At 33.1% G+C, this 27,189-nt stretch overlaps 7 protein-coding genes across 11 annotated transcripts; 4 read left to right on the plus strand and 3 right to left on the minus strand.

Annotated features, from left to right (window-relative positions):
- Positions 1 to 648: 648 nt before the first annotated feature.
- Positions 649 to 2,241, plus strand: LOC108736682. The gene is made up of 3 exons (XM_018469207.2): positions 649 to 1,005; positions 1,489 to 1,659; positions 1,845 to 2,241. Exons 1-3 carry the CDS (start codon positions 945 to 947, stop codon positions 2,039 to 2,041), a joined length of 429 nt encoding a protein of 142 aa, XP_018324709.1. The 5' UTR covers positions 649 to 944; the 3' UTR covers positions 2,042 to 2,241.
- Positions 2,242 to 2,295: 54 nt separating this feature from the next.
- LOC108736672 lies at positions 2,296 to 6,917 on the plus strand. 2 transcript variants are annotated; one of them, XM_018469186.2, is made up of 5 exons: positions 2,296 to 2,555; positions 2,681 to 4,271; positions 4,817 to 5,513; positions 5,978 to 6,121; positions 6,192 to 6,917. In XM_018469186.2, exons 2-5 carry the CDS (start codon positions 3,007 to 3,009, stop codon positions 6,366 to 6,368), a joined length of 2,283 nt encoding a protein of 760 aa, XP_018324688.1. In that variant the 5' UTR covers positions 2,296 to 2,555; positions 2,681 to 3,006; the 3' UTR covers positions 6,369 to 6,917. The 2 variants fall into 2 exon arrangements, with proteins under 2 accessions (XP_018324688.1, XP_018324697.1); XM_018469195.1 differs by lacking the exon at positions 6,192 to 6,917 and having other exon boundaries at positions 5,985 to 6,107.
- A 1,558-nt stretch (positions 6,918 to 8,475) lies between these two features.
- On the minus strand, positions 8,476 to 9,243 carry LOC108735206 (E3 SUMO-protein ligase NSE2-like). The gene has a single exon (XM_018467051.2). The coding sequence runs from the start codon at positions 9,173 to 9,175 to the stop codon at positions 8,549 to 8,551; it is 627 nt and encodes a 208-aa protein (XP_018322553.1). The 5' UTR covers positions 9,176 to 9,243; the 3' UTR covers positions 8,476 to 8,548.
- A 313-nt stretch (positions 9,244 to 9,556) lies between these two features.
- On the plus strand, positions 9,557 to 11,592 carry LOC108736150 (guanine nucleotide-binding protein subunit beta-like protein). 2 transcript variants are annotated; one of them, XM_018468475.2, is made up of 5 exons: positions 9,559 to 9,746; positions 9,907 to 10,115; positions 10,424 to 10,555; positions 10,615 to 10,898; positions 11,308 to 11,592. In XM_018468475.2, the coding sequence occupies exons 1-5, from the start codon at positions 9,638 to 9,640 to the stop codon at positions 11,525 to 11,527; spliced, it is 954 nt and encodes a 317-aa protein (XP_018323977.1). In that variant the 5' UTR covers positions 9,559 to 9,637; the 3' UTR covers positions 11,528 to 11,592. The 2 variants fall into 2 exon arrangements, with proteins under 2 accessions (XP_018323985.1, XP_018323977.1); XM_018468483.2 differs by lacking the exons at positions 10,424 to 10,555; positions 10,615 to 10,898; positions 11,308 to 11,592 and adding an exon at positions 10,174 to 10,413 and having other exon boundaries at positions 9,557 to 9,746.
- Positions 11,593 to 11,874: 282 nt separating this feature from the next.
- Positions 11,875 to 13,935, minus strand: LOC108734812 (transmembrane channel-like protein 5). The gene is made up of 10 exons (XM_025981373.1): positions 13,908 to 13,935; positions 13,697 to 13,847; positions 13,377 to 13,636; positions 13,197 to 13,317; positions 13,030 to 13,142; positions 12,682 to 12,972; positions 12,475 to 12,630; positions 12,284 to 12,417; positions 12,134 to 12,217; positions 11,875 to 12,071 (listed from the first exon to the last, which is right to left on the minus strand). Exons 1-10 carry the CDS (start codon positions 13,913 to 13,915, stop codon positions 12,013 to 12,015), a joined length of 1,377 nt encoding a protein of 458 aa, XP_025837158.1. The 5' UTR covers positions 13,916 to 13,935; the 3' UTR covers positions 11,875 to 12,012.
- Positions 13,936 to 14,619: 684 nt separating this feature from the next.
- On the minus strand, positions 14,620 to 18,586 carry LOC108736127 (transmembrane channel-like protein 5). Of its 2 annotated transcripts, none has more exons than XM_018468442.2 (15): positions 18,485 to 18,586; positions 17,664 to 17,998; positions 17,475 to 17,589; positions 17,263 to 17,410; positions 16,944 to 17,198; positions 16,742 to 16,890; positions 16,442 to 16,592; positions 16,122 to 16,381; positions 15,942 to 16,062; positions 15,775 to 15,887; positions 15,427 to 15,717; positions 15,220 to 15,375; positions 15,029 to 15,162; positions 14,879 to 14,962; positions 14,620 to 14,816 (listed from the first exon to the last, which is right to left on the minus strand). In XM_018468442.2, exons 2-15 carry the CDS (start codon positions 17,950 to 17,952, stop codon positions 14,758 to 14,760), a joined length of 2,325 nt encoding a protein of 774 aa, XP_018323944.1. In that variant the 5' UTR covers positions 17,953 to 17,998; positions 18,485 to 18,586; the 3' UTR covers positions 14,620 to 14,757. The 2 variants fall into 2 exon arrangements, with proteins under 2 accessions (XP_018323944.1, XP_018323936.1); XM_018468434.2 differs by lacking the exon at positions 18,485 to 18,586 and adding an exon at positions 18,137 to 18,370.
- A 90-nt stretch (positions 18,587 to 18,676) lies between these two features.
- Positions 18,677 to 26,834, plus strand: LOC108736140 (forkhead box protein K1). 2 transcript variants are annotated; one of them, XM_025981371.1, is made up of 8 exons: positions 18,677 to 19,299; positions 22,364 to 22,620; positions 22,684 to 22,829; positions 23,751 to 24,008; positions 24,105 to 24,250; positions 24,333 to 24,625; positions 24,946 to 25,063; positions 25,248 to 26,834. In XM_025981371.1, the coding sequence occupies exons 1-8, from the start codon at positions 18,938 to 18,940 to the stop codon at positions 25,405 to 25,407; spliced, it is 1,740 nt and encodes a 579-aa protein (XP_025837156.1). In that variant the 5' UTR covers positions 18,677 to 18,937; the 3' UTR covers positions 25,408 to 26,834. The 2 variants fall into 2 exon arrangements, with proteins under 2 accessions (XP_025837156.1, XP_025837157.1); XM_025981372.1 differs by having other exon boundaries at positions 22,687 to 22,829.
- Positions 26,835 to 27,189: the final 355 nt, after the last annotated feature.

Consider the following 27,189-nt stretch of genomic DNA (forward strand, 5'->3'; position numbering starts at 1 on the left):
GCCCATGAAAGGACGACGCTACGGTACGATTAAGGAGATACAAACGGCATCGAAGGAGGAGCCGAACAAGAATACAAAAAAAGATTTTTTGAAGTGCTTCGAGAAGTGGAAAAAACGTTGGCACAAGTGTATAACATCTGGTGGGGATTAGTTTGAAAGGAGACAAAATAGGTATTCATGAATAAATAAATAATTTTTGAAAAAACAGAAAATTCGCGAACATACCTCTCATTAGCATGCCTATGGTTAACTAGCAATACTCATGGTATTTGACACATTATCACATATTAGAAAGCGTATAAGCAAATGAGTTTTTATTTTTCGGTATTTTGCAACTCTTCGTCTATTTTTAATGGCACTAGCTGCCACTGACCCCTACAAGACGATTTTATAGATGCCGTGCATTTTAATAAATCTTTTTCTTACATTTACAACTGTTCTCAAATTTTTGGCTTTTAGAAAACTGTGTTTCATACATGCTCCGTTTCTATGTCCAGTTTTAGACTATTTTTTTTAACCTAATTATGTATAACGCTCGCGAAGCCCATCCTTAACATAATCAGCGAAGGCCGGGCGTAATTTTAAATAACGGATACAACAAATTATTCAATTCTTCTTATTTATTAAATAATAGATACAGTGTCAGTGTTACTGAGAGTTACTTCACTTACAGGTTGTTATCATTCACCGATGAAGTGAGTCGGTTAAAACAATTCTCGACTGAAAGTCATTCTTTTCGTTTGTTTTTTATTACGTATTTAAGGAAACAGACCATTTTGTTTTCATCCTTCCGGTGCGAAACAGTGTTAGACAGCCTTTAGATCGTAAAATGGCCACGTAAACAAAATATAACAACAACTACAGGGAAACCGCTAACTAACCAACTAACTGTGTGATTAAAACATCAACTGATTATTTTTGTGTTGTTTCCCAATTCAAACGCGATGGCTCATGCGGGTAAATTTTTCGTGGGAATCGTTATTGTTCTTATTTTTTCCGAAAAAGGTAAGATGCAACCAATAATTCAATTGTTTCTTGTTTACCTCATTATTAAGTGACGACAGTGTTCAATAAAGATTTAATTTTTGATTAGGTTTAGCGACTCAACAATCAGTGAGTGATCATATTATATGTATAAGTTCGTTGAATTCCATACTTCGTTTGCAAACTACATACTACTTGACCTACTGACTTCAGACGCTGATAACCTTTTCTGTTTTACCAACAGATTTAATCATTAAAAACAAGTTTTTCTTATTGCAAAACTTTTTCTATGTTTATTTATTTACATTTTTTCTCTTGTGCAACTAATTTATTTTTGTCACAATTGGTAACTTTTTCGTATCCATTACCGTGACCTAGCATTTAATTTCCTGTTCAACTAAACAATTCATTGACGATTACTTCGCCTTTTACGTAACCATTTCATTGTACCCAGCATCTGATGAGTCTCTTTCATTTTAAACGATTTGTTTTTCGACATTTTAGGAAAAGCAATAAAATGTTATCAGTGTAACAGTCACAATGACACCAGATGTGAATATGAGAAAGTACCGGAAGACCTGTTAAAGGACTGTCCTATAAGAAACACAGTAGCAAACAAGGATTACATTTTATGCCGTAAAATAAAACAAAGTATCGATTTCGAAGTAAATGGACGTAAGTAGACGGTGACAAAACTTTTTTAGTCATTTTAATAATAACAAAAGTCGAAAGAATTTGGCACAAATGCTCCATGGAGGCAATAAAAAAATGCTATTATTAAAACAGTCGCATTGTTGCATCGAATGCGAGATTTTATGTTTTACTTTTAACGTTAGTTAAAAGTGTCGTTAAACTTTTAGTACCTCCGGATTCCCGTATAATTAGATCGTGTGGTTTCATAGAAGCGAATTACAAGAACAAATGCTACCACAAGTCGGGTTATGGCGGCCGGCAAGAGGTCTGCGCATGCGACTCCGACGCCTGTAACAATGGAAATGCATTGTTTGCGTCCATCTTTACGGTAGTAGCCGCCATATTCTCCACCAAACTTTTTTAGCAGCGTTTTTGTGACCAAAGACTCGTGTAAATTATTTCGAACAATAATGACCTGTTTTACACGATAAGGTACACAATAGGTACTGTTAGATATTAAAAATTATCAAAAAAGTTCTTTTCTATTCGAATTAATAGTACATACCGTTCTTAGGTTATGTAGTAATTGAATCAAAAATAAATAATAAATAAAAGTTGTACCTTTTTGTTTGTTTTTTTCTTTTCTACAACAACATGGATCTTGTCACATGATATATTTATTCGGCGGAACGTGATTGATTGATCAATTTAAATCAAGTTGCGCCATTGCTAACACGATGCGAAAATGTGGAAACAAAATATGGTAACGCTGTCAAACAAATTCTGTTTTCTACAAAAGCTTTTTAAATAAGTGCTCGCAACAAAAAAATTGTTGCATTTATCAAACTTAGGAATAACGTTGATTAAGAAAAAAAGTGCCCAACTGCCCAAATCCCCCCTATGAAAAACAGGACCTGTAACATCGACAAATAAAAGCGGTAAGAAAAACTGATTATGTGACTAGGTTTTTCCGTTAGTCATGTTTGATTAGAACGCTAATAATTTTTCAAATCCATAAAATAATGTTAACGAATTTTTAAGAGTACCAAATGATGTGTTCTAGGTGTTATTTAATTGAAAAAATTACTGGTATTGTCCAAAATGAGATAGACGTGTAATTTTGCCAAAGAAGAAACTGACATAATGAATAATAGAGGTCTACAGCATTTATCTGACAAAGCCACCGCCGGACACTGTAAATATTTTTAGGACTAAGAAAAAATTAAACGTTAACCTAATCGGTTTTGACAACTCATCCCTAAAGATAAACACAAACATCAGACACACCAAACTAAATAAGAAGTAACGAAATTCAATAATCTAGAAATAAGAAAAACAAAGATTTTTTAACGTTTCAATAACCCTCGAACACATGTCGGTTCCCTTATTATGTACCCTAGTCTAGAGTCTCATAATCACCCTCCACAATCGATACAATTACTGTTACATTGCAACTGCGGAATGTACCAACCATTCTATCACTCGATCTACCGTCCACCGTTCATGCCTCCCTACATCCCTCAACCACTGCCAAGACCGTATCACTTACAACACTACCAGTACACCCAGTTCGTTAGTCCTTTCAATGTGCCTAATTCAAACCCCGCAGCAGTCATACCCTCACAAACTGTACAGCAAAATACCAACAATCAGGTCACCTCAACCCCTCTTGATCTGCCCTTCGGGCCTCCGCCCAGAGATCGCAGAGTTTTGGACAGGCAGGAGAATCAGGAAGAAGAAATTGAGTCAATTACGTCTCTTAGAAAGAACGTTGGAACTGCTCGTGTAGATAATTTACCCATGACTCTGTCACAGCCGTTACAAAATCTCACCGGCGGCATTGATATGAGTAACTTGGCCCTCCTGAAAAACTCGTTGGACATGTACGATCTCCAACGAACTGAAAACTTCACGAATATGCTCGAGTTAGGATGCTCATTGGCAGAAAGCATCGCCGTAAGAAACCAACACAGACCTTGCTTCAAGAACATCCAAAATCTTTGCAGTCGCACCAGGGGAGAAATACTCAAACCCAACACGACCCATGCCAACATACACTCCCAGGGGATACCGTGGGCCACCAAAGATTTTATTTATGCGTTTGTACGAGCCGTTAATTGCTGGTACATACTCAACGGGTACATGGGCGAGATCGATCCCAAGCTCGGTAAAATTGAGAAGGAGATCTCACCCGAATTCCGGGAGTGTTACCAAAACTGGGAGACCCACACCAAAAAGCTTACGAGACATTTGATAAAAGTGTTTTCAAGTCTCGATTCCATTGTCAGTAACTTGAGCACTTTCTCTCAAAACCAGTCGACCAATGTGGTCCTCAACAAGACCATAGGAAGCAGGATGTTGCAAAGAAAACCCGGAGGAGGTGATGAAATTGAAGAGTCGGCCACTTCTTCAGGTTTTTATTTAGCCAAAAGGAGCTCGTCCAACACTAACTTGTCGTTTATAAAAGGGATGCGAGGAGTTCTGCAAATACCTGAATCTTCTTCGGACACCCGCTTGCAGGTTTCTGAAAGTACAACCGAGGTGTCATTAAAAAATGACGATTCCGAAGACGAAATTAGAACCTACATGAAGCCGGGTAGTTATAAAACCCCGAAAAAGAAAAGCTTTAGTGAATCGGTCGCAAACAGTCCCAGGTAAGTTCCTAAAGATCTCAACAATTACAGGGCATCCTACCAGAACAACTAAAGATAATCATTTAAGTGTTACTTAATAGAGGAGAGTGGGATAAGTAGGTAACTAAGAGAACGGCCGATAACTGGGAGCTTCTGAGCTCCGTTTTAATTTTTATTTATTATGTCATTTAATACAAAATCATATTTTTATTGGGTTTAATCTATTTTTTAAGATGTCAGATTGTATTAAATCAGTTGTCACTATAATTAAGATCGCAAAAGCTTTATATTAATCCATGTGTACAATTCTATTTTAATTTGCTAATTGTCAAAGTTTGCATTTTTATGCTTTATTTTTCGCTTCCATTTTGATTAGGTTATACCATTCCACTCTCCCCACTCTTGAAAACGAATAGCATTTTGGATGGCCCTACTAAAAATATTCGTCGCCAATCTGCTGACTTTTCCGAATGTTAAAGAGTCAGAGAGTAAAAGAAAGAAATAGCAAAAATTGTCAGCCACACGGGATCGTTAGTGAATTAAATTATTTAGTCACGAAATTTTAGATCGATAGAGTTCTTCGAGCGAGCCCAGAACGTGCCAGCCCATTACAGGAGGGTTACCACCGACCGATCCGACTCTCAAAATTCGGAGGGTGACAAAGCCTGGCGTTCTGCCAAGGACACTGCTCCCAATTTCGTTAAGCGTAAGGAGATAGTGAGCATTCCGTCAGAAATGTCATCGGTGGACGACCAGCTGGAGACCCTCTTCGACATCAGTTCGCAACGTGAAACGACGGAAATCGAAAATTGGATCAGCGACAGCCCTTTCAACTGCGAAACATCCCACGAAAAAGACTACGTGAACGTCAACGGGAAGTCCTTCTCGTCAAAACAGGTGACCGTTTTGCAAAGACCCAAAGTAATTGAGGAGAAAATGGGCGAAAATGTGAAGCCCTATCCCGTAGGCGATGTCATAGCAGCGTCCTTGAAGAGGAGTCTTCTACTCAAAGGGAACGGGACCGGCGACATACAATCTAGAACTTATAATAGAAAACGGGATGGGATTGATACAAAAGGATTCGTCAGCGGAGGATTTTTGACTTCGAAAAGCTGTTCGAGTTACAGAAAGTCTTTCGGGGGTAATTATTGGGAACACAGGAACGGGGGACTCACCGATTCGGCCATCGAAGCCCTGCAGAACATAGTTAAAGCCATGGAAATGACCGAGCTATCGCTCACCATGAAGGACTCACCACAGGCCGTTAGTTTCCTTCTAAATATTTAATATCCTCCCCTAGCTTTCGGCTTTTTAACGTAACTCTTTTTATTTTTCGTGACTTTAAAGATATTTTGATTTCAGTTGCTTCAAAATTAAGTATATTCGTACTAAAATAGGTAAAAAGTAGACTAGTCCGTCAAATCTTATTTTTTGTCTAATTTATTAATAACAAGATTCCCAAACCTTTAAAATAATTAGTTACTACTAACTTTTTATTTTGATAGTTTAACCGACTTTAAAAAATCATCCTGTATATCGTTTTTCTATGTTAAACTCTATTGTATAATCATAGAAAAATGTGAAGGGCTTCTAATTGTATCAGGCAACCCAACATGCACCGGTGCGAGATCGATTGCATAACGTCTTAGTAGCGCCAAATTAAATAATTCAAAATGGAATTTAATTGTACAACAGCTAGCAACTTAAATAACAAGGATTCATTTAAGATTTTAGGAGGAAAAAGTAATGTCAAACTGATCGATTTAAGCACAATCAAACAAAATCTTGAATCGAAAAGCTATGTGTACGTGAACGAAGTTGTGAGGGATTTTAGACGATTTATTAATTGCATTGAAGCGTATTTTATTCAGGTAAATTAATTGATAGAAACAAAGTAATAAACTTGTACTTTTGTGCTGTATACAAAACGTTTCGTTACAGAAAAGTGAAACTAGGAAGGTGACAGTGTTTCGAAATAAATTTGAAAAACTATTGGCAAATGAATTTCCTAACGTAGATTTTTCGTCGGTATGCGGTGATTTAAATGAAAATGTCGGACCATTAATTTTCAAGAAAGGAAGACCATCAAAAAAGTTTTGCGATGGAGAAGTAGAATAACGCACAGTCTCCCTCACTCTCACACTCTCTTAAACATTAATAGCTTATGATTTAGTGGCATTTGCCTTTTATTGTTTATTTAATTAGCAGTTTATCAAACGTACTGTTTATATAATTACTATTTTGCAGTAATCAAAGTGCCCGCGTATGCTTTTTTCTTTCACAGTTTTCTCAACTTTTTGTTTTCCAAACTTTTTTGTTTTAGCTTATGATTTGCGTTTATTCTTAAAACGACCTACTTTTTCTCTTTGTTTAGATTATCACGTCTATTGCTACCTCCTAAAACAAATATATGCCGCTTGTATCAAACGCAATCCGCTCTTTAAAATCCGAAAAATTAAAAATATTAAGCATTTATGAGACAAGGGCAGTTTACTTTTGATACATTTGGTATATAGAACGTTTCTGGTCTTACCTTTTAAACTAAAACTACGCTTTTTAAGCTTTAATATATAAAAACGTTGCTAGTATGGGCAAAATTATTTATTAACAAGAATGGTCTCATTTTTTTAATAGATCTTCGCCATGAAATTATTTAAGATGATAAAACAAACANAAAGATATTTTGATTTCAGTTGCTTCAAAATTAAGTATATTCGTACTAAAATAGGTAAAAAGTAGACTAGTCCGTCAAATCTTATTTTTTGTCTAATTTATTAATAACAAGATTCCCAAACCTTTAAAATAATTAGTTACTACTAACTTTTTATTTTGATAGTTTAACCGACTTTAAAAAATCATCCTGTATATCGTTTTTCTATGTTAAACTCTATTGTATAATCATAGAAAAATGTGAAGGGCTTCTAATTGTATCAGGCAACCCAACATGCACCGGTGCGAGATCGATTGCATAACGTCTTAGTAGCGCCAAATTAAATAATTCAAAATGGAATTTAATTGTACAACAGCTAGCAACTTAAATAACAAGGATTCATTTAAGATTTTAGGAGGAAAAAGTAATGTCAAACTGATCGATTTAAGCACAATCAAACAAAATCTTGAATCGAAAAGCTATGTGTACGTGAACGAAGTTGTGAGGGATTTTAGACGATTTATTAATTGCATTGAAGCGTATTTTATTCAGGTAAATTAATTGATAGAAACAAAGTAATAAACTTGTACTTTTGTGCTGTATACAAAACGTTTCGTTACAGAAAAGTGAAACTAGGAAGGTGACAGTGTTTCGAAATAAATTTGAAAAACTATTGGCAAATGAATTTCCTAACGTAGATTTTTCGTCGGTATGCGGTGATTTAAATGAAAATGTCGGACCATTAATTTTCAAGAAAGGAAGACCATCAAAAAAGTTTTGCGATGGAGAAGTAGAATAACGCACAGTCTCCCTCACTCTCACACTCTCTTAAACATTAATAGCTTATGATTTAGTGGCATTTGCCTTTTATTGTTTATTTAATTAGCAGTTTATCAAACGTACTGTTTATATAATTACTATTTTGCAGTAATCAAAGTGCCCGCGTATGCTTTTTTCTTTCACAGTTTTCTCAACTTTTTGTTTTCCAAACTTTTTTGTTTTAGCTTATGATTTGCGTTTATTCTTAAAACGACCTACTTTTTCTCTTTGTTTAGATTATCACGTCTATTGCTACCTCCTAAAACAAATATATGCCGCTTGTATCAAACGCAATCCGCTCTTTAAAATCCGAAAAATTAAAAATATTAAGCATTTATGAGACAAGGGCAGTTTACTTTTGATACATTTGGTATATAGAACGTTTCTGGTCTTACCTTTTAAACTAAAACTACGCTTTTTAAGCTTTAATATATAAAAACGTTGCTAGTATGGGCAAAATTATTTATTAACAAGAATGGTCTCATTTTTTTAATAGATCTTCACCATGAAATTATTTAAGATGATAAAACAAACAATTTCATTAATGACAATGGACGTACAACAAAGTAGTTATACACAATTATGAAACATCTTTTTTTGAGATATTTTTCGAGTCTTTTAGAAAAAGCGCTAGTTTTGCGATATGCACTGTAAGTATTTGTTACCATATTAAATTAAATTAAACAAATTGTAAAATTTTAAGAAATAAAGTCTTCTGAATGAACCCCATATTTAAAAAAAAGAAAAGAAGCAGACAACATCTTATGAGGTCATTTATTTCAAAATTAAAACTATAAAGTTATGAACAATATACAAGTCAGTTTGTTAGCTAATGTGCATTATTGTTTGCAAGATAATCTTCAATGTCATCTTTCAATTGGTCGTCTTTTTCCAGAAAAGAGACTTGTATGTTATTATTATTGCATCCGATATAAGGACACCGTGTGTGTGCATGTTTTGTGGTTTGCATATAATTTAGTATAGTCTTATAGTCATAAATATGCCCACAAACTTGGTTTCTGTATGGATCCTCAATAACCTTCTTCGTAATAGGATCTATTGGTGGTTGAAAAACCTGTGATACAAGTAAGCTACAATCAGCATCAACAGATACATTTGCTTCTGATTTCTTAGGTCTGTTTATACGCTTCCAAATAGGATGTTGCTTGTAGTCGTTGTTGACATCTTCCTGGTTCAAAAAATCATTGTAAACCTCTTCTACTTGTCTGGTAAAATCATTATCGCTATTAATTGAAAAATAATCGATAGTTTTGTCGATTGCTGCTTGGCATCGTTTATGTTCAATGTCCTCTTCGCAATAACTTTTAGCAATATCGTTTAAGATATTTAGATGTTGTTGTTGCCCCTCATCATCAATGTTTGTTTCTATAAATTTTTTACAAGATCTTAAAACATTTACGCATGAATTCAGTAAATTTTCGTATTTATCGGTCATTTTTCAAATTAAGATGATTCAAATTTTTGTAAATTTTAGAGGTTAAATTATTTTCCGTTGCAACATTGCCAAATCATACTAAATTTAGTCAATACGAGCAACTTATTTATGTTTTATTTTAAATCATTAAAGGAATTAAATACAAAATACGCAAATAAAACTTTATGAAGAACCGTTATATACGATTTATATAAAAAAAAATGCAATTTGTAGGTGCAACAACTCAATTTCTGTTTTCTCGCCAGTGATTAAAAAACAGTTCTTTTTAATAACGTTTAAAAACGTGATTTGAACATTCTTATCTATTATTAATCTATTGTTATCTATGAACCTATAAATCTATGAAGTCAAAATTCTTTTACCATTTGTATATCTATTATCTATGATTCTTTTCTTATCTGTGATCCTTTCGCAGTGCTTGTACCGTTGATGCGTCCACGTTTCAGTTAATTAAATACAAAAATGAATGAAACTCTTCTTTTGCGAGGTGTTCTTTTGGGGCACAACGGATGGGTCACACAAATAGCTACCAATCCAAAATATCCGGATCTTATTTTATCTGCTTCACGAGGTAAATTGCACATTTAATTACTTTTGAGGTTAACTGCTTGTATTATCATAGTTATAGTAAATATAACAATTTATCGTATTAATTAATAATCATCGCAGTGTCGAGTTGTTAAACATATAACATTCTTGTTCATTAATTTCTAAATTTGCTTGTATTTTAGATAAAACGTTAATTGTATGGGAGTTGACCCGTGACGAAGCTCAATACGGAATTCCTAAAAAGCGACTTTATGGTCATTCGCACTTCGTGTCGGACGTCGTCCTTTCTAGTGATGGGAATTATGCCCTTTCAGGATCCTGGGATAAAACACTTCGTCTGTGGGACTTGGCTGCAGGGAAAACTACAAGAAGATTTGAAGATCATACGAAGGTTTGGCTAGCTTTTTTAATAGCTCCGTAAATATAATTAACTTTTGTCCCTAAAACAGCTAGAAGATTTTTTTTTTATTTTGATTCTTATCTGCGTTCTTCGACTGAAGATTTCAACATGTGTCCTCTTGCAATTAGTATTAATAACAGGCATTTAGAGTAAGTAGAAGAATGTTATGAGACAAGTTGAAATATATGGCCACTTTTTTACTGGAATATTTAGTGAAATTATACCATTTAAAGTCTTATAGTTTGAAAATTCGTTCATTACTTTGTTTTTGTGTGACAATCCAATTTTTTTGTGACTAGGATGTACTGAGTGTGGCGTTCTCGGTTGACAATCGTCAGATTGTATCTGGCTCACGAGACAAGACCATTAAATTATGGAACACCCTTGCAGAGTGTAAATATACCATTCAGGAAGATGGACATTCTGACTGGGTAACAAACATCTTTGAATTACAAACATCACAATCTTTACTTCTCTTATGTCTTAACAGGTTTCCTGTGTACGTTTCTCTCCAAATCATGCCAACCCCATCATTGTGTCATGTGGCTGGGATCGTATGGTGAAAGTTTGGAATTTGGCCAATTGCCGATTAAAGATCAACCATTCTGGTCATACTGGTTATCTGAACACCGTCACTGTTTCTCCAGATGGTAGTTTATGTGCCAGCGGAGGCAAAGATTGCAAAGCCATGTTATGGGACCTTAATGATGGCAAACATCTTCACACTTTAGACCATAATGACATCATAACAGCCCTCTGTTTCTCACCTAACAGGTAAGAAAAATATGGGTGGCGCCAATTACTGTTAAGTTAATTGATGTAAATTGTTAAAAGTCTGGCCATTACTGAAAAGTCCATTGTTGTTGGTAATTGTTGGCCATTTTTGTAAGTTCATTGTTGTCGGCCATTTTTGTATGTTCATTGTTGTCTGCCATTTTTATATGTTCATTATTGTCGGCCATTTTTGTAAGTTCATTGTTGTTCAAAAAGTGAATTGTTGTAAATGCGTTATTGATCAGAATGTCTTATTTAAATTGTGATGATAACCTAGTAACCCCTTGAATTGAACCATGAAAGGGTTAAAGCGGATATGGGTCTGATGAAATTTTATTTTAATTTGATTTATATTCTTTTAGTATTTGATATTTAATATTTGTTTTTTCTTTATTTAAATTGAACGTAGGTACTGGTTGTGTGCTGCCTTTGGGCCTTCAATTAAAATTTGGGACTTGGAAAGCAAGGAGATGGTAGAAGAGCTTCGACCAGAAGTTATGTCTCAAAATAGCAAGGCTGAGCCCCCCCAGTGCCTTTCTTTGGCATGGTCTACTGACGGACAAACCCTATTCGCAGGATACTCTGACAACGTGATAAGAGTATGGCAGGTCAGCGTAGCTGTTCGATAGGGGCGTTTATGTGACATTTAAATGATATGTTTAATAAGTAATAACAATAAAACAAAAAATATTAAGCAATTTTTTTATCCCTTTTTCTTCCTTCTTCCTGATCATAAAGGCGTTGGAAGGAGTTGGCTATTTAATAATATAAACGCCAACTATCGGACTGCTTTTATTTATATTGTACTGTTAAATAAAAAATGTTTGTGTATGCGTGCAGCTACGATCTCGAAAATGGCTGAAATGATTTGGATTAAATTTGGTATATGGGGACGGGATCAGATTTCTTGCAATTTTAAATTTTTTTAATGTTGCATGAATTACGAGTAAAGAGTACAAAATCAAATGAAGTTAACTTGAAGTAAAAAAGTAAACGTTTACTTTTTAATTGAAAAATAAATATCATATTTATCACACTTGCAAGTCTAAATAATATACGTAAATAATTAATAAATATAAAATATCTAACATTGCATAAAATTTAGAGCAAGAAGTTAATATCGCTTCTTATTAGTAATATAGTTGTCGTCGATAGAATCTGAATCTGCGAAGTCTGTAAAATTAACATTAAACATTACTTTTGATTATTAAGTCGTATATGACATGTTAACTTACGTTCCTCATCAAATCCTCTCGAATTCATGTACTCAGCTGATACACTGTCCATGTCGAAAGATGAAAACTTTTCATGTTGAAATTCTACATACAGTTAATAAGAAATTACTGTAATTTTTGGCACGCAACCTTAATAAAAAAGATACTTACGAGAAGCGGTCACATTGGCAATGTAATTAAGCAAAAATTCCCTATCTTTGGCCGAAGCAACTAGCATTTTTCTTAATATTTTCACCATTTTGTATTGAGCTTTTCCCTTGGCTCTTAAGAAATACGCCCCAATACTAAAACAGTGTCAGTGAGACATATGATATTAAAAAATAACGAAAAACTATTATTACCAAAGCATAATAAAAATAAATGCAACCACCCCCGGTCGAGTAAAAAATATCACAATCTCCCAAAACACAGTGCCCCTTTCTAAATGTAATACGTCGATAATTATTTCATACATATAAGAGTTCCCCATGAAGGGACCACAACTCGATATGGGAACTCTACAAAATAAAAAGTTACGTTACTTAGAAAAAAGATATTTTTTGACTTACCTAATTATGATGTATCCGAAGAAAATAATGGAAAAGAAAAGGGTAAGAAAGGTGAGAATATAGAACACAGTGTTGGTTTGAGCTGCCCTCCAAGATCTGGCATATGACTTGCACAAATGCAAGGTACAAAAGGTCCTAATGTACCATGTGAACAAAAGTTTTATAGAAAGTACGACAGGAAGAACAGGGGAGAAAAAGAAACCTATCCAGAAGAGTGTTTGTGTGTAGATTAATTGAAAAGAATAACGAGCTATGTCAAACTCTGATAAACCGTCTTGTCCCATACAATCCCTAAGGATAAAAAAATCAATCAAAATTATTTATTACGTAATAATAAATAAAACTCACTTTTTAAAAAGATATCTCAATATTTCTAAAAAAGAAGATAGAATTACTGAAATGACAAAATCGAACACAATAAGTCTATAAATCTCCTGACCCAAAGATGTTTCCCAACAACTCTAAAAAAGTTACACTAAATAAAACACAAACATTACATTTCCAAATGAACTTACATCGTTATTTGAACGTGTTAGCCAGAAAGTCAATAGCACTCCAATAATAGTCAATTCGAGCATATAAGTTCGAACAAGTGTAATATTAAATGCTACGCTTTGATTAGAATACTTCTCATACCTTAAAATACACATTTTTATATAACAACTAACTTGTTTAAAATTGCAAATATTTCTTACTTTCTCAAATATCCAAATAAAACAGGTATTAAGAGCATACAAACGTTTATAATTACTGCAGTTACCAAAGCCATATTGGTCTTTTGACTTTCATCATCCAAATAATTTTTGCTCTTATCTAGTAACACCCACACTATGTAACCAGTTCCCATTAATAACAACACTGTACTAACATTAATCAACAGTTTTGTTGTCGAATTCCTAACTGTTTCACATATCGATTTCTTATCTTTTTCCTCTTTAATTTCGCTTAACAATTCCTAAATAAAAAGAATTTTTTTAAATGTAATATATTATGATATATCTAATTGATTATTGACCTTTAGTTCGTAATAAATAGCGGAAGATTTTAATTCTGCAGCCTTTTTTGTTGCTATATTAAAGTCCCAACCGCAAAAAATTTTTTGAGCAAAAACGTTCTGTAAGCCGCCTTTAGTCTCTATAAAACTTCGTCGATATGAACAGGCAGTACTAAAATTAAAATATCTTTTTCATTAAGTTCGAAATAAGAAAAAACAGTAAATCTAATACCAAAACATTTCCTTTTAAATGTGTATAGCTGTTAAAAAAATAAAATATTAATAACATTAGTATAATCTAGAAAACATAAAATGACTCACCTTATACTAATCACAATGAAAGCAGCACAGTATAAACAAATTTAAATTGAACGTAGGTACTGGTTGTGTGCTGCCTTTGGGCCTTCAATTAAAATTTGGGACTTGGAAAGCAAGGAGATGGTAGAAGAGCTTCGACCAGAAGTTATGTCTCAAAATAGCAAGGCTGAGCCCCCCCAGTGCCTTTCTTTGGCATGGTCTACTGACGGACAAACCCTATTCGCAGGATACTCTGACAACGTGATAAGAGTATGGCAGGTCAGCGTAGCTGTTCGATAGGGGCGTTTATGTGACATTTAAATGATATGTTTAATAAGTAATAACAATAAAACAAAAAATATTAAGCAATTTTTTTATCCCTTTTTCTTCCTTCTTCCTGATCATAAAGGCGTTGGAAGGAGTTGGCTATTTAATAATATAAACGCCAACTATCGGACTGCTTTTATTTATATTGTACTGTTAAATAAAAAATGTTTGTGTATGCGTGCAGCTACGATCTCGAAAATGGCTGAAATGATTTGGATTAAATTTGGTATATGGGGACGGGATCAGATTTCTTGCAATTTTAAATTTTTTTAATGTTGCATGAATTACGAGTAAAGAGTACAAAATCAAATGAAGTTAACTTGAAGTAAAAAAGTAAACGTTTACTTTTTAATTGAAAAATAAATATCATATTTATCACACTTGCAAGTCTAAATAATATACGTAAATAATTAATAAATATAAAATATCTAACATTGCATAAAATTTAGAACAAGAAGTTAATATCGCTTCTTATTAGTAATATAGTTGTCGTCGATAGAATCTGAATCTGCGAAGTCTGTAAAATTAACATTAAACATTACTTTTGATTATTAAGTCGTATATGACATGTTAACTTACGTTCCTCATCAAATCCTCTCGAATTCATGTACTCAGCTGATACACTGTCCATGTCGAAAGATGAAAACTTTTCATGTTGAAATTCTACATACAGTTAATAAGAAATTACTGTAATTTTTGGCACGCAACCTTAATAAAAAAGATACTTACGAGAAGCGGTCACATTGGCAATGTAATTAAGCAAAAATTCCCTATCTTTGGCCGAAGCAACTAGCATTTTTCTTAATATTTTCACCATTTTGTATTGAGCTTTTCCCTTGGCTCTTAAGAAATACGCCCCAATACTAAAACAGTGTCAGTGAGACATATGATATTAAAAAATAACGAAAAACTATTATTACCAAAGCATAATAAAAATAAATGCAACCACCCCCGGTCGAGTAAAAAATATCACAATCTCCCAAAACACAGTGCCCCTTTCTAAATGTAATACGTCGATAATTATTTCATACATATAAGAGTTCCCCATGAAGGGACCACAACTCGATATGGGAACTCTACAAAATAAAAAGTTACGTTACTTAGAAAAAAGATATTTTTTGACTTACCTAATTATGATGTATCCGAAGAAAATAATGGAAAAGAAAAGGGTAAGAAAGGTGAGAATATAGAACACAGTGTTGGTTTGAGCTGCCCTCCAAGATCTGGCATATGACTTGCACAAATGCAAGGTACAAAAGGTCCTAATGTACCATGTGAACAAAAGTTTTATAGAAAGTACGACAGGAAGAACAGGGGAGAAAAAGAAACCTATCCAGAAGAGTGTTTGTGTGTAGATTAATTGAAAAGAATAACGAGCTATGTCAAACTCTGATAAACCGTCTTGTCCCATACAATCCCTAAGGATAAAAAAATCAATCAAAATTATTTATTACGTAATAATAAATAAAACTCACTTTTTAAAAAGATATCTCAATATTTCTAAAAAAGAAGATAGAATTACTGAAATGACAAAATCGAACACAATAAGTCTATAAATCTCCTGACCCAAAGATGTTTCCCAACAACTCTAAAAAAGTTACACTAAATAAAACACAAACATTACATTTCCAAATGAACTTACATCGTTATTTGAACGTGTTAGCCAGAAAGTCAATAGCACTCCAATAATAGTCAATTCGAGCATATAAGTTCGAACAAGTGTAATATTAAATGCTACGCTTTGATTAGAATACTTCTCATACCTTAAAATACACATTTTTATATAACAACTAACTTGTTTAAAATTGCAAATATTTCTTACTTTCTCAAATATCCAAATAAAACAGGTATTAAGAGCATACAAACGTTTATAATTACTGCAGTTACCAAAGCCATATTGGTCTTTTGACTTTCATCATCCAAATAATTTTTGCTCTTATCTAGTAACACCCACACTATGTAACCAGTTCCCATTAATAACAACACTGTACTAACATTAATCAACAGTTTTGTTGTCGAATTCCTAACTGTTTCACATATCGATTTCTTATCTTTTTCCTCTTTAATTTCGCTTAACAATTCCTAAATAAAAAGAATTTTTTTAAATGTAATATATTATGATATATCTAATTGATTATTGACCTTTAGTTCGTAATAAATAGCGGAAGATTTTAATTCTGCAGCCTTTTTTGTTGCTATATTAAAGTCCCAACCGCAAAAAATTTTTTGAGCAAAAACGTTCTGTAAGCCGCCTTTAGTCTCTATAAAACTTCGTCGATATGAACAGGCAGTACTAAAATTAAAATATCTTTTTCATTAAGTTCGAAATAAGAAAAAACAGTAAATCTAATACCAAAACATTTCCTTTTAAATGTGTATAGCTGTTAAAAAAATAAAATATTAATAACATTAGTATAATCTAGAAAACATAAAATGACTCACCTTATACTAATCACAATGAAAGCAGCACAGTATAAACAAAACATGGTAAATAAATAGGCCTGGGACATGTGGTAATTGTGGTTCCCAATAAGTGTTATAGTTTTGTTTGTGTAATGACCATAAAATAATATTGTTCGGGTCAGGTAGCCCTAAATGTATAACTATGTGAAAAAAGTAAACAAAAAGATATTAAGGTTCACACCTGTCCTGAAAAGAAGTCGTACCACTTCAAAGTTTCGTTATTATCAATCCCATATCCCTTATTGCTAGAATATAAAATTTGAGGCACTACTATAAAGCCTAAAGCTGGAATTGCTAGAATTACATTCATTAGAAAAAGCCAACGCAAGAATCTGAAATATGTGGCAACTCCCGACCCAAAATTGCCCTCTATCATCTTCAGAGAACTATACCACAGTTCAAAAGAAACCATAAAGTTTTTAATCCAATTTTCAAGCTAGAGAAAATAAAAAATACACTCAAAATGCAACCTTTTACAGAATGGAAGAATATCATAATACCTTAGTAATTTGCATTTTTACTTTATACTTAGTACGTTTAAAAAACCCAAGAGGTTTATGTTTAGATCTTCTACTAACAGTTTGAGTGAGACGTTTTTGGACTAGTCTCTTTACAGTCAAACATTGCGGCATGTTCCTCAGAGTTTCCCTATCAATTGGAAAAAATATACATATTAAATAGAATAATTACTCAATTGGAATATAAAACGTACTGTCTAAGTTGAGCAGCATATGGTGTATTCTCCATTAATGAGGGGTCATCTTCCATCCTGCAAGCTATGTTATTAGCATAATTCTCTAAAGGCATCCTAGACTTTTCAGGTGCATCTTCAAAGAGAAAGTATATTTACTTTATAGAAATACGAACCTTTAACATAAAATATGCAAATGGTACTCATTACCTGCTGGAAGATTGGACCAGGAATGACTGCCTGGAAAGTGCCTTGGAAGAGTCCTTGATGGCATGCTTTCCATGGTCTGTTTAAGTGCCAAGTTCCAACGAAGAGTTGCATTACGACTTCTGGACTTGTTGCCAAGTTCATTCCATTCAGAATGCATATATCGTTCACTGTCACTGTTCCCATCAGAAAAACCCTCATTTAAATTTGCAAAATGCGAACTATGTCCATTTTGAAAACTGTCCCAGTGACTTTCTTGGATTTCATCATAATTATTGACATTCTTATCCATTGGATAAATGTAAAAGCTATTGTCCCGAGGTAAGGAGGGGCGTGATCTGCAAAGTTAAATTCTTTAAGTATCACCTTTTAAGATTGGTGTAATGATGTGGTATATAACTCTAATCGTAATTATAAACAATTCTTAAAAGAAACTTCATAGTATTTGTCGACAAACTTTTTAGTAAGAAAAATACCTGTCCATATTTAAAATACAATATTAAGCAAATACTGGAGAGGCATATTACTCAAAGACTTAACAATAGTCTGTTATTTGCAGCAATAAAATCATTGTACATTGATATCATGTAAACTGATAAGATAGGAATTACAAAAAGATACTTATCAATCTCAATTCAATGAGTCACTAATTGTTTTTCGGTTTATTTAAACAAGAGAATGAACGTCGTAATAGTTTTCTAAGTGATAAGCACATAGCTGTTAAATATATTTACAAACTGTGCACCCACTCCTGAGCTGTTATTGAGTTTAGTTAATGTACCGAGTTACACAGTACAATTGTAGAAAATCAAAATTGACAATACCTAACAGAAACTTAATTAAAGTAGTTTAAAGAATATAAATTGACCATATTTCGTATTCAAACAAAAACAATCAATTCAAAATGTTTAACAATGCATAACCTTATTTTCAGTAGTTACAATGCATCGTAGTGCTACTTCAGCATCTATGGTTATTAGTTCAAGTGTAACGTAATGAAAGTTCATCGTTTCTCTAATAGGTGACGCTCAATGTACTTCTACTAGAGATATTTTATGAAAAATGTTTTGATTGTTACGTGAAAGATGACGCGACATACCTGGTTTTAATCATTTAACAGCTAGGTTTTCTTCTATATCAACGAGCAATTATGAAATGTTTTACTTACAGTGCAGGTGCCCTCCCACGTTTTATCATTGTATCGTTTTGTAAGTAAACAGTGAGGCTCGGTAACGGTGCACGAGTCGCGTAAATTGTGACTATTAGTGTTTTTCGTGATGTCTGGTTATTCAAGGACGGCAGAAAGCGATGCTTGGGCCCTTCTGGCTCTAAAGTCGGCGCCCACGAGTCCGTCAAAAGTGCAAAAATGGTCCCCCGAATCGCAGGGGGATGTGATAGCATGTTTGGAGGGCCGCGGTTTCGAATACATGGTGCGTCAAAATAGAATCGTTATCGGCCGGAACAGTTCCCGTGGAGACGTGGACGTGAATATGGGACACTCTAGTTTTATATCAAGGAGACATTTGGAAGTGTTTTTCGATCATCCCTATTTTTACTTGATGTGCAATGGGAAAAACGGAGTGTTTGTGGACGGCGTTTTTCAACGTAAAGGAGCACCGTCCATACAGTTACCGAAAACGTAAGTTAATAAAATTAATTTTTGTTTCAAGTGGTAATGTTATGTAAACAAACGTATGCTTGCCGTTTTCGATGATTGAATGCATGTGTTGTGGTAGCGTGTTTATCTTTGTGGGCCTTGAGGTTATTACACATGCTGTTGTCTTTATTTTGCGTGACGTACTCGTCAATACTCTCATGATAATTCTGTTTCCGTGCCCCCGTGTGTGAAATTTAACCCACACTCTGCATCGGAAAATCGATACAAGCCCTATCGGAAAAATATAAATAAACATTGGAAATGCTTTCAGAAATTTTAACGTGGTGTGTTTATCGAGCCAATGACGTCATAATAGGCTGTCTCATGTTTCCGACTCCGGTGCGAGCCAATTTCGCTCTTATTGTCCCTGTTCGGTCGGTATTTTGACCGAATCACGTAAATATTGATGGAATTATTATTATAACAGCAAAACGTACCACGTGGTTTACGTTCGTTTTTGTAAGAGCAACTTGCTTATAATATTGTTAAATGTTGGGGTTAGATTATTTTTGGATGAGCCATTTTTTTTCGCAATAGAATAATGAAACGGCGCATTCGTTGGTTACATTTTTTACGACTCGAAACCTATTTTGGTAAAACACGCGTAACTATTTTAACTTTTATTTATGAAGCAAAACGACATCCATATTGAAACCACGTGTTTTTATGTATTATTCATTTATTAGTGTGCAGATAAATGTACCAGCTTAAATATGTATATTTTAGGTTATGTGAAAACGTGGTTTGCTGTAATTATTTTCAATAATTATTCTTTCATTATTCTTCTTTCTATTATATTGTCGGCCATTATTAAAAGTTCATTGTTGTCAGCCATCATTGTAAATTCTTTGTTGTCGGCCATTAATACAAGTTCATTGTTGTCAACCATCATTGTAAATTCATTGTTGTCGGCCATTATTTGAAAGTAATTTTCATTGTTGACGACCATTGTTTGTCATTGTTGTTTTTCGAATTACGGTTTTCATTATTGTCGGCCATTGTTTGAATAAAATAAACATTACGTTGTCTGTTCATTAAACCAGTAATTTTTATTTTAAAATTAGATTTTAAAAGGCGCACTTAATTAAACCATCGTTATCTTTCATGTCGCGTTAAAGTTCTTTATCTATTTTGCGTATATATAAACATCTGTTTACGTGAACTTACAAGATAATGGCCCACCTATGCGGCCAGTATGAAATTTGAACTTTTATTTTTATCGCGAATTTACTTTTTAACGGTTTAATTTTGAATTACAATGTTCAAAATTGAGATACCTACAGATATCTACTTCTACTCTCTGTATTTTTTAATGATAATTTTCTCGGCACGACCTAAATATAAACGCGAAAATGGGTCAAGGATAAGTTAAAAGCATTCCTAGCAAATCTTCAACAGCATCGTGGAATAAGAATAGAAACATCGAAAATGTTAATAACATTTAGTTATGTTTACTCTACAGCACATTTTTCATTCTTATTTACACTTTCACTGATGGAAATATAAATATTATTGCAAGGTCACGATACTAGACAACCCATTTTCATAAGCACTGAATAATAAAATAATAGGTGCATTTGTGTTTTTATTATTTGTTTGATTTTATTGCGAAAAACTTGACTTAAAAAATATCGTTCTTTTCTTGATTTTAATTTACCTGTAATACATGCAATTAAATTTAACTAGAAAAATAGTGAAAAATGCAGTAGGAAAACAGGAAGCAAATTAAAGTGTCTGGTTATGTAGGTACCTATAGACGTTAAAAATAAACAACACGATTGAAAGTACTCAATAATTAAATATAATGAATTGCAGCCTGTGAATGGAGGAAATTATTCATGTAGTAAAGTGTGAATTGCAATTTATTTATCAATAAAAAAAACTAAATTGATAAATGTATTAAATGGCGCACGAAATGTGAAATAAAATGATGTAATAATAAAATACTGCAAATAAATATAGATACATATAGTTATTTGTTTATGTTAAAACAATAACAAAATACAAAACCAATGGTCGATGAGAATAGAAAATGTGAATGACACAGCTTTCCTAAATCAGTTTAAATTGAGCTGCGCTGTTGATTATGGTACCTGCTCAAACGGAACGAGTTTAAAGATTATTTATTTATGTATCGTCGTCGTTGGTTTTAATTGTACTTGTTGGGCTTATTGTTAAAATGTAATAATTTCGCAGCGGAGTATTTTTGATGTTTTCTGGAGGTCATTTACTACAATAACACGTTCCGTAAATAGCATGCAAATTCGATAATTACATGGCTTAATCAATAACTCGAAATAATCGTTTTACGTGTAAAAATAGATAATTTTACTGCCTATAAGTAAATATAAAATACAAAAACATTTACCTAAATTTATTACTTTCCCTTTTCGTATTGCAAACAATAAAATAAAAGTTCTGTTGTTAATTTGGCGCGACTTTATTAAAAATTGCAGCGTAACTAGGTATTTTAGAAGCGTTATCATTAATTACATCATCTTTTGTTGCGTTACTGGCTTGGTGTTTACCAAACGCTGTTTTTCGCAATAAAAAAAAACATGATAATTCCTCGTCAAGTACTGTTAATTGTACGTAAAAATGTGAATTGGTACACTGTGGTCTTGTTTAAGCTATCATATCATTTATTGATGTCCAAAGTTGACAAACAGACGTTTATCACTTTCGAATCCAAAAAACTTCCGATTTTTTAGAAAGTAACTTCAATGTTCGAACTATAATCATAAAAAAACATTAAATTTGAGATAACAATTGCATTTGTTTGATCCACTTTTTAATTGTATTGGTACGGCTTTTATAAAAAAAACCTTAATCCCATCTTATGTGTGATACATCGTAAGCTTTCGCGGCCAGAGTCCAACTTTTCTTCCTGGCTTCTGGGCTTCGCCGTGGTGGAGGTTGAGATCAAGGGGACGAATCGGGACCACGATGGAATCCAGAAGCCAGGATAAAGAAACAGAATGTGCCTGTTTGTACACGATGAACTAATTTTCAGCCAATAAAGATTGTTTTTTTTTTTTTTACATAGATGTACTCTACGTTTCCCAAGTACAAACATCAGATTGATGTTTAAATCTTTGGTGGATGAAAGCAGCGAACCACCCCCTCGGGTACGTGAAGTGTCTCCCTCACAACAGCGAGACAGACCAGGCGGTGGAGTGTGTGCGGCAGGGCCGCTGCCTCCTTTAAGGATTAACATCCCCGAAAATGATGGCTTTAGCAGTCCGTTTCCTTCACCTACTGGTACGATTAGTGCCGCCAACAGTTGTCCTGCTAGTCCACGGGGTGAGGATGGATTTAAAAGATTATTTACTTTTTACGGAAATGTAGAGTGTTGATTTTTTAAAGGAGGACACGGTAGAAGGAACGTATCGGCAGACTTGCAAATGGTCGCCCAGTATGCAGCACAAGTTGCTCATCGGGATGACGGGCATCATTCCACCGCACACAGTCCGGAACACATCTATCGACAACCCACGTCCAATGGAAATTCGGTAAGTGGAATATGTGCATTGTCTTCATCTAGTCCAATTGATTAAGGAGAAATTAATGCTAAACAGAATTTGTGATGTCGAGTTAGGGTGATAATAATAGTAATCTTTTTGGAGAATTGATAGAAAAATAAAATTAAAATAAGTTTTTGATACGTTCAGATTCATTATAATCATCGAGAAAATTATAATTAAAAATTTACTCTTCATTTTGAAATTTAAAAGTTGTGACAAAACATAACGTAATATTACAATTAAAACGTCATTTATAACTAAATCCCAAATAGTTGACTTATTAATTTTTGATTATATGTAGTTTGAGTAGGGCTCTTTTGTGTCTTTTCGTATATTATGTAACTCGTTCGAATTTGTGACGGTCTGTATATGGACAAAATTTGGCCTAGAAAATGATAAATTAATTTGGGGTAGAGTAGCGTACGTGGTAATCCGAAAAACCATAAGAAATCTTGCAAAACTTCTTGCTTTTTATTGAAATTTTAGTCGTTTTTATTTTGGTTTTTTATTGTAGTTTTACATTAAAAATAGTTTGTTTTGCAAAATTTTATTTAGTTTCATCTGATTTGTGCACATCTTTACAATGTTTTGAGTAAAGCTTCAGTAATGCCAACTTTCCTTTTTGTTATTTGTAATACCAACATGAAATTTGAATGTCAAAAAATATATTTTTTAAGTGATAATTATTAATAAATTACGAATTTATGAAAGAATTTCCATAGATTCTAAGCTACCAGAACGTAAATTAACAGTGTACAATAATTTGGTTAAATAAGAAGAACTTTAAATATTTGTAAAAGGTTTTCATTGTTATAACCTTGTTTATTGTAATGTTACTTGTGTTTGTTTTGCTTTTGGGGGGTTTTATTTGAGTTGATTTCGTGTAATTTTTCTTTCTCCAATTTATAGCTTCCACCGGTGGTTATAAACGATTCTTACGGAGCAGGCAGCAGCAGCAGTAATAGTAGTACAAAAGACGACTCTAAGCCACCGTACTCGTATGCACAGCTTATTGTTCAGGCCATAGCTAGTGCCATTGACAAACAACTAACTCTGTCGGGAATTTACAGTTACATCACCAAAAACTACCCCTACTACAGAAACGCAGATAAAGGTTGGCAGAACTCAATACGTCATAATCTCAGTTTAAATAGATATTTTATCAAGGTAAGTGTGTTTTAATGTTTAAAACTTCAATATTAAAATAAAAGTATTCACCATTTATATACTACTACTTTACTTTTAATGGCATAACTATTACAGGTACCTCGTAGTCAAGAAGAGCCTGGAAAAGGTAGTTTTTGGCGTATTGATCCACAATCTGAGGCAAAGCTTATTGAACAAGCTTTTAGAAGAAGGCGACAACGTGGGGTGCCATGTTTCCGTGCTCCATTTGGTCTCAGTTCCAGGTATGTCACTACAATCCTGTGATTCTTTATTTTATTTTGTTAGTGTGAAATTTTTTATTTGTTTATATAATTATTCTTGAAGAAGTGCTCCCGCTTCTCCAAATCATGTGATGTCCTCGGGGCTGATGACACCTGAAGGCCTGTCTCGCGAGAGCTCTCCCATTCCAGAACAAATGGTAGAGATAAGTCAGTCGGCACCGGGAAGTCCTGGACCGAATAACGTAAATTATCCTGGTTCAGGGGGCATGATTGGACATCAGCAGATGTCTGCCCTTATGGGGGGCACAAAATCGAGATTGTTGGTGCCCCAAAGGACAGAAATAGACCAAGTCGTGCAGATGAATTCGTCGTCAAACGGTCAGGAATATCCGGAAGGTAAATTACTTAATATTTAATTGTAAAAAGTAAGTAGGTAGAAAATCTAAATTATATACTGTCATTCAATATTTCAATCAATTAGCAAAAGCAAATATAAAAATCGTTAAAATATGAAATTTAAAAAATGAATACTACAAAATGTTACTGAAACTTAAATTAATTAATAATGAATTCTTTTTATTTGTATGAAAGTTCTCTTTTTTCTTGTAACTCATTTCTTTTTCTTATTTTTGTAATCCCATTTTTTATATTTCCTATTAAATAAATAAATAATGTTAATTACTTTTAGAAAGGTCGATTAATGATGTGTTTTACAGATAAATATCAATTAGTTAATTCTGCACAAGTAATTGAAGAACAATCTTTGTCACCTGCCCCAGCTTCTTTTTCACCTCAGCCAGTCATCGTTCAAACCCAAAATTACACTCAGTACAGGTAAAGAGTGTTTGTTTTATGTTACTTTTTTATTTTACGTATCAGAAAGTCCTTTAATTTTTTTCATGTTGATAGTATAACACTCAAGTGTATTATTAATTTTTAATATTGTACCATTGGGTACTTATACATAACGCATTAATTATATATATATTTAACGTCGCAATGTCTTTTTATCATTTAGTAGTGTGTACAGCAGCATGGGCATAGATTTAAAAAGGCACATGGACGAGCGGAGTTCAGGAAGTCCTGTGAGTGGAGGTGAGACGTTGGAAACGGGCAATGAGCCCGAAACGAAACGTTTTCGTAGTGAACAGCATCAACAACAGTACGAGACAGAGTAGGTGTTAAAATATTAGTTTTTAATCCACAAAAAGACACTGTATATGTTTTACAAGTCTTTTATTATTAGATCGTTATCTAATGAAGAGAAGGTAACTAAATTATTTGATAAGTTAAGCATAAAGCTATTCAAACAAGCGTACATTTTGTTTTTTTTTTTTATTCTAATTCAGTTCCAATTAAAATGCTTTAAAATATCATTTTTTAATTGAATGATACTTGCAAGTTCTTTTTTAAATTTTTATTAGTTTTTCATTTTAGGTGTTTTAAAACTTTTCAGGATTTGTTAAATTTCATTAATAAGCTTTAATCGGTACAGTATATGTTTTTATAACGCTTTTAATTAAATGTTTTCATTGTAAGTGGTATGATCTAATAAAAAAACTTGTAGAACGTCAAAAATTTGCGTTCGTTAGAAAATATTAAGATCAAAAAAAACAGTTAGAAATTTTTTGAGTTAATATTTTGTGTGTGCCCTAAAACGAAGTTCGACCGAAAGATTACCTTTGTAAACCAACTGTTACACTTACTTCTTCCGAACAATGTGTAGAAAAAACCGTTTCAACTAGTACTTCTGAAGGGGACGACAGGTAGCTGGACTGCTTGTCGCGACTGCCACTTTTGACTATTACAATTCGAATTGTTAATATAAAATGCAATATATTTGTTTGTCGTACACGCTCCTAATTAACGTCTTTGTTAGTAAATAACCCATTTTATGGCTTCCTTTTGTTAGCAATGAATTTTTTAAAGTCGCCGTACTTCTAGTAACTGCAGAACATTGTAAAGAATGTCTAGATGATGCTCATTTTTTTTTTATTTATGACGGTTATAAGTTATTCGATAGACCTAATAGTCGGTCAAGTTTTTTGTTTTTCTTTTAGTAAACAATTGACTATTTGCATACGTGCATTTTTCTCTAGGATCTTAGTAATTAAAACGTTAAAGACATTCTGTGCAATGACCAATTTTTTGAGGAGTTCCTATGCATCGTTAAGTTTGTTTTGATTAATTTCTAATTAAGTCGTTAGTATTAAACTATATTTAATACACACATTAGACGAAATTACAACTACATTGCACCCTTTTTGAAACATAAAACAGAAACAAAATGAACATAACGATTAAAGATGAATCGTTTAACTTTTTTTGTGTATAAATAGTTGTGTAACAAGATTTTTTGTTCGAAATGGCAATAAGGTTCCCATATATGTGTACGCAATTGTCAGCGTTTCTTTTTATTTGTTATACTTGAATACTTATTGTTTGTAGAGAAAAAAAGTGGAAAAATTAAAGTATTTCCTTTTTATTTGTATGTAACGTTATTTTAACGAAACATAAATGAAATTGATTAGCTTAAGATGTAAATAAATAAAATGAATAAATACTGTGTAATACTTGTATAAAATGCAAGACTTAAAAAAAAAGAGAATTTTGTGTCGTAAGTCATCAAAGTTTTTGTCCTTTATACATTTCGCATACTGTTTCTGAATTAATAAGAAAAGCTTTTTTGTAAAACGATTGCGATCTTTTAGTTTGCCGAAATAGTTGTTATCGAATACTTTCAGCGGTTACATGGAACATTTTTTTATATATTTTAAGCGATAGTCATGTAAATACATAAAATATGTTTTAATTTTGTCGCTTTGAAAACAATTTTTATGTGTACTTTTGTTTCAACGATTAAGCTTTGTAAATTACATACTCTTTTTTGTAGAGTGTTAATTGTTTTTATTAGAAAATAAATTATTTCTTTACAGAAGTTTAATGTTCTGTAAAATTCG

This window comes from Agrilus planipennis, unplaced genomic scaffold (assembly GCF_000699045.2).
Source record: "Agrilus planipennis isolate EAB-ADULT unplaced genomic scaffold, Apla_2.0 scaffold5, whole genome shotgun sequence".
Taxonomy (NCBI): Eukaryota; Metazoa; Arthropoda; class Insecta; order Coleoptera; family Buprestidae; genus Agrilus; species Agrilus planipennis.

Coding starts and splice junctions, on each gene's coding strand:
- LOC108736682 (XM_018469207.2), top strand. CDS start 945: ATGGCTCATGCGGGTAAATTTTTCGTGGGAATCGTTATTGTTCTTATT. Junction 1,006..1,488: donor TCTTATTTTTTCCGAAAAAG/GTAAGATGCAAC, acceptor TCGACATTTTAG/GAAAAGCAATAAAATGTTAT. Junction 1,660..1,844: donor CGATTTCGAAGTAAATGGAC/GTAAGTAGACGG, acceptor TTAAACTTTTAG/TACCTCCGGATTCCCGTATA.
- LOC108736672 (XM_018469186.2), top strand. CDS start 3,007: ATGTACCCTAGTCTAGAGTCTCATAATCACCCTCCACAATCGATACAA. Junction 4,272..4,816: donor TCGGTCGCAAACAGTCCCAG/GTAAGTTCCTAA, acceptor ACGAAATTTTAG/ATCGATAGAGTTCTTCGAGC. Junction 6,122..6,191: donor TTGAAGCGTATTTTATTCAG/GTAAATTAATTG, acceptor GTTTCGTTACAG/AAAAGTGAAACTAGGAAGGT.
- LOC108735206 (XM_018467051.2), bottom strand. CDS start 9,175: ATGACCGATAAATACGAAAATTTACTGAATTCATGCGTAAATGTTTTA.
- LOC108736150 (XM_018468475.2), top strand. CDS start 9,638: ATGAATGAAACTCTTCTTTTGCGAGGTGTTCTTTTGGGGCACAACGGA. Junction 10,116..10,423: donor GATTTGAAGATCATACGAAG/GTTTGGCTAGCT, acceptor TTTTGTGACTAG/GATGTACTGAGTGTGGCGTT. Junction 10,556..10,614: donor AAGATGGACATTCTGACTGG/GTAACAAACATC, acceptor ATGTCTTAACAG/GTTTCCTGTGTACGTTTCTC.
- LOC108734812 (XM_025981373.1), bottom strand. Junction 12,218..12,283: donor TGCCAATGTGACCGCTTCTC/GTAAGTATCTTT, acceptor AACTGTATGTAG/AATTTCAACATGAAAAGTTT. Junction 12,072..12,133: donor GAGAGGATTTGATGAGGAAC/GTAAGTTAACAT, acceptor TTAATTTTACAG/ACTTCGCAGATTCAGATTCT.
- LOC108736127 (XM_018468434.2), bottom strand. Junction 16,891..16,943: donor ACGACTTCTTTTCAGGACAG/GTGTGAACCTTA, acceptor TTATACATTTAG/GGCTACCTGACCCGAACAAT. Junction 14,817..14,878: donor GAGAGGATTTGATGAGGAAC/GTAAGTTAACAT, acceptor TTAATTTTACAG/ACTTCGCAGATTCAGATTCT.
- LOC108736140 (XM_025981371.1), top strand. CDS start 18,938: ATGTCTGGTTATTCAAGGACGGCAGAAAGCGATGCTTGGGCCCTTCTG. Junction 24,626..24,945: donor CGGTCAGGAATATCCGGAAG/GTAAATTACTTA, acceptor TGTGTTTTACAG/ATAAATATCAATTAGTTAAT. Junction 25,064..25,247: donor CAAAATTACACTCAGTACAG/GTAAAGAGTGTT, acceptor TTTATCATTTAG/TAGTGTGTACAGCAGCATGG.